At 59.0% G+C, this 4,637-nt stretch overlaps 1 protein-coding gene across 1 annotated transcript in view; it reads right to left on the bottom strand.

Annotated features, from left to right (window-relative positions):
- Positions 1–2,110: 2,110 nt before the first annotated feature.
- LOC113204209 (probable GH family 25 lysozyme 3) overlaps positions 2,111–4,637 on the bottom strand; it is an 85,523-nt gene continuing 82,996 nt past the window's right edge. The window contains exons 3-4 of the mRNA XM_052268753.1: positions 3,739–4,274; positions 2,111–3,651 (exon numbers count right to left, since the gene is read on the bottom strand). Coding sequence (XP_052124713.1) covers positions 3,423–3,651; positions 3,739–4,274 — 765 coding nt within the window. The 3' untranslated portion in view covers positions 2,111–3,422. The remainder of the gene's footprint in view (positions 3,652–3,738; positions 4,275–4,637) is intronic.

Here is a 4,637-nt window from a genome sequence, read left to right as displayed (position 1 = left end):
GGGTGAAGATGGCAGCCCTTAGGGGCGATTGTGTGGGGTGGCGGCGGTGGGCTTGGAGGTGGGCGGAGGAGGGCACGGGTTTTATGGAGCAGAGAGGCTTAAGCCCCTTTGTCTGCGGAGGGCCGCACCACCTCAGCTTCACGTCAAACTCGGCCGTTTAACCCGCCAGTTTTATTGGCAAGGCCAGTCCGTAAAGGTCGGCGCCGCCCAGTGACGCCGGGAGGGCGGCGGCCGGGGCCGAGGCCGTGGCCGGGGCTGGGGCCCAGAGCAACCCCCCGTCCCGTCCCGTAATCTCCCTCGACCTGTGAGCCGAGATGCAGAGAGCAGGCGTTATTGCATAGTCCTTAAGAGTGGCGCAGGGCCATTCCAGGCGCAGCCACTCTGCACCAAAATAAAAAGAAAGCCCCTCACTCAGACACAGACACTCACAAACTACGTTAAGAAGACCAGCATCGGTCAGATCAAGACGAGGAAGGGAACTCACCTTCCGCTGGATCGGGCGGCTCCGCGCGCCGCCGTAACGGTAGGCAGGCCGGCTGGAGCGCGGCACGGACGTCGAACGGGTGGCCTAGGCTGGGCCGCCGCGGGCGCTCCCCACAGCGCGGCGCCCGGTGCTCCGGGCCCCGCAAGCCTGGAGATGCCGACAGTTTCCTGGACAACTCGTCAATTTGAAAAAAAAGGAAATACAAAAAAAGACTGTTTCGTAAATGTACATCTTTTTCTACTCTTACCAGGACGCTGTTAACTTTTCGTTGCAGCGCGATCCTGCAAAGTGGGACGAAGCTTGAGAAATCTTCTGGACGGCACAGCGCAAGTTTACGCCCCTCCCACTCTCTCTCTCTCTCTCTCTCTCTCTCTCTCTCTCTCTCTCTCTCACTCTCACTCTCGGGGGACACTACCGGGGGTGGCGTAGGGCGTAGGCGTACCGTCTCCTCGCCACATCCAAATCCCACGAGGACTTTAAATAATTCTCACCCCCTATACTGTATGGCCGTTGCGAATCAATACAGCACCTCGACCGCCAGCAGAGAGACGGAGATGGAGACAGCGAGAGAGACGGAGACGGAGACAGCGACAGAGACAGAGAGGTAAAAGAATTTCGGGGGCGAAGCCCAAGAGGAGCCAGCAGTGCGAGTAAGAAGGAGGACAAGGGGAGGAGGCGAAAAGAAAAAGATGAACCGAAAAGAGAGGCACGGCTCGAAGAAAATTTACAGCTTTGACCCTTCGGCCCAGCCCAGCCCCTCCTGAGGCCGGTAGAGCAAAAGAGTGAGAGTGCAGGCGTGCGAGAAGTAACAAACTAATGAGGGCAAAAGAAGGTAAAATAACGGGTGAGGGGGGAGCGACTAAGGGGTGAAATATACCGTACGCGGCGGCGGGGCGAGGCGCGTCAACCCATTACAAAATTAGCTGCAAGGGGAGCTCTCGCTCTCTTTCTCTTTCTCTCTCTCTCTCTCTCTCTCTCTCTCTCTCTCTCTCTCTCTCGCACACACACACACACACACACAGTGTGCGTTACTTGGAGCGGTATTAGAGAAACAAACTAAACAGCAGGAGATAAAGCTGGTTTTTGCGAATCTGAAAGCAAAAACAACAAGGACTCACCGCGGATTAGACGCCGAAAGCCTTCCGCATTATAATATGAGGGAGGGGGGGAGAGAGAGAGAGAGAGAGAGAGATTACCGCCGTGTAAAATGACGGGCATGTTTCAGAGTTTAGTTTTAGAATAATTACGGTCCGTGAGGCAAGAGGGTGTGAGCACGCGTGCGTGCGTGCGCTGCAGACACGCCAAGTCTTTCTCCTTTCTCTCTCCCTCTTTTCCTCTTTTTTTCTCATTTTTTTCTGTGTTAGCGTGCGGAGAACTCTTAATTCCCGGGTCGCCCGTAATTCACGGTTTTAATCGCGCACGCGGCCCTTGAAGTGTCTGTCGTTGGCCCGAAATCTAAATACGCCCCCCGGCTGGTTTGTGAACGAGCTAGCAGGGCCGCTGTAGACGAGGCTGGGCAGCGACAGGGGCAGCTGAGCTGGCCTCGCCCGAGGGGACCACGCGTGCCCCAACCCGTCATACTAGTAGTAACGTGACTTGCGGCGAAATTGTTAAAATCAAGTACAGTGCCCAATATATCGGTTTATTGTTTATTATCTTCTGTGATTCGCTCCATGGGATGACCTTCTTGCTGCCGTAAAATATAAAATAACAGACGCAGGGGATCAAAGTATTGTCACAAGAGGAGAGTAATCATCTAATACACAATGATATACATATATTCAATGAAATGCGTAATAATCCCCTTTAAAGGGCGACATTACAGTGGCGCATTTTAACTTATATTCAAAGGCTGAAAACGACGGGTAGTGAAAATAGAAGACGAGTTATACTTTTAATGTACACCAATCGAACACCACGCCGTCTCCACGATGAGGGTGGCAATATTCGTTGATGCACATGCACATACATGAATAGTGTATTTCGACCAACGGAGGAAGAAGAAGAGCGGATAGAACATAAACGTTCACGATTGGTCGAGAGATTCCCGCCCCTGCGTCACGCCGGTAGTGGGGGTAAAGGTTCGACCAATCAGGAGCCTTTATGGTCTACCCGCTCTTCTTCTCCCTCCGTTAATCAAAATACACTGTTAATCTCGTCAAACGATCAACGCGAAACAAAACTATAACTTATCAACACCAGGGTGCAGCGCCAAATGTCTGAGTGACTCGGTCACTCACGCACCACACGACAGTTGAGTGATCCCATTGTACCAAAGTCAATTCGTGGTAGTTGAAGAACAACAAGAAGAAAGGACGTGGGACTGGTGAGCTGGCGATGCGCGTTCGGCACTTTTCGCGGGAAAAGTCACAAAGGCAAAGCAGAGGGTCCGAGAGCAATGTAAATCCTGTCCGGGCATTTGTAAGACTGGAAAATAATTTACTTTGCTCTCAGACCCTTTACAGCCACGCGGGTCCACACAGAACGAATGTATCTCTCATCCTCAGTTCGTGGGATGTATCTGGTCCTGCCACTCGTCCTCGGGCATGTCGGCGCCGAGGTCGGCGCGCCCGTCGCCGTCCGGCACCTCCTCGTCGCCGAGGCGGGCCGGGGCGCCGTCGTCGCCGGGCGGCGCCGGGCTGTCGACGTCGTCGTCCTCGAAAGGATGCCGTCGCTCATTAGAGTCCGTCCTCTCGGCCGCGCGGTCCTCCAGCTTCGCGCGGCGGCGCCACTCCAGGAAGCTGTTGACCAGGGGGTCGCCCTTGGCGGGGTCCTTGGGCGACCCCGCGCCTCGCTACCTGTCGGGCCGCAGCCAGGGCACGCCGTGCGCGTACACGTACGGGAACGAGTCATTGACGGGGTGCTCACCCAGGTGCTCCTGTCCCCCGGACACCGGCGGCGGCGACATCGCCGGGCCCATGGGGGACAGGAGCAACCCTCACGTCCGCACGAACTTGTACACGACAAGGAACACGAGCACCGACACGAGCACCAGCACGAGGGCCGTCACCACCTTGGCGAAGGCGTTGAGCCCCGTGTCCGAGCCCTCCTGGGGACGGCGGCGCGAGGACGGCCGCTTGCCGGAGCCGCCCAGCCCGCGGCCGCGCGCCAGCGCGGGGAAGGCCAAGCTCTGCGTGAACGTCAGCTTGTGCAGCGACTCGGACCAGCTGCAACAACGGGATGCCGAGGTTGAGCAGCACGGCCACGGCGCGCGAGGGCGGCGGCGGGGAGGGGCATCGCGTCGACGGACTCACCTGCAAGGGCCGACGCTGCCCCGCGCGGCCGCGGCGCGCAGCGCGTAGTCCAGGTCGAGCGCGTCCAGCAGCGAGAAGCGCGCAGTCATGGTGGACGAGCGGCGGCGGTGGTCGCTGTCCGAGCCCGGCATGAGCCAAGGGTCCGAGGTGCGGCCGCCGCCCCGGCTGCGCCCGTGCCCGCCGCCCGACCGGTCCGTCGCGTTGCCCGTCGTCACCGAGTTGAGCGAGGACGCCGTCGACGACGAGTTGGACACGGCCATGGAGCAGTGGAAGGGGAAGTCCCCCGACAGGCTCACGTCGTCGTTGGACGCGTGCGTGTCCGTGGGGCTCATCGTCGGCGAGGTGCAGCGCAGCAGGCGGGTGCGCGCGTCCGCGAGCGACAGCCGGGCGTGGTCCGGGTGCAGCAGCGCCGAGCTCAGCGCCGAGCTCGACCTCCGGGGCCCCGTCGGGGAGGGCGACGGCGACGGCGACCTCGGCGGGGTGCGGGGGCAGCTGTGCGGGCTGGAGGGCGCCACGGGGCACGGCGTCGGGCTGGCCTGAAACAGATTAGAAAAAAAAGTCAAATCGCGGCCCGGACGCGTACAAGTTGCGACCCTCGCCAACTCAATCTCCAACTTGTTGAAGAGGGGGAGGGGGCGGAGAAGTTTTCGCGGACATCCTGACTGCCTGCCTTTCCGCAAGGGGGATTAGGGGTTGAAAAGGGCGGGGAAACGAGTCAAGGAGAGGCAGCTGGAGTTTGCGGCACGGGCGCGCGCGGCGCGGTCCGTCCGGGGGAGCATTTAAGACGAGGGAAACAATCTCCTTATTCGCTGAGCCGAGACTCCATTGCTTGCTTCCGCCAAAATCAATGTCTACTGTAACTTGGGAACCATCACCTGGAGGTTAGGGAGGGGGGGGGG

This window comes from Frankliniella occidentalis, unplaced genomic scaffold (assembly GCF_000697945.3).
Source record: "Frankliniella occidentalis isolate FOCC.00 unplaced genomic scaffold, Focc_3.1 Scaffold76, whole genome shotgun sequence".
NCBI lineage: Eukaryota > Metazoa > Arthropoda > Insecta > Thysanoptera > Thripidae > Frankliniella > Frankliniella occidentalis.
Note: the sequence above shows the minus strand (reverse complement) of the source record. Positions and strands in the feature narration are given on the sequence as shown.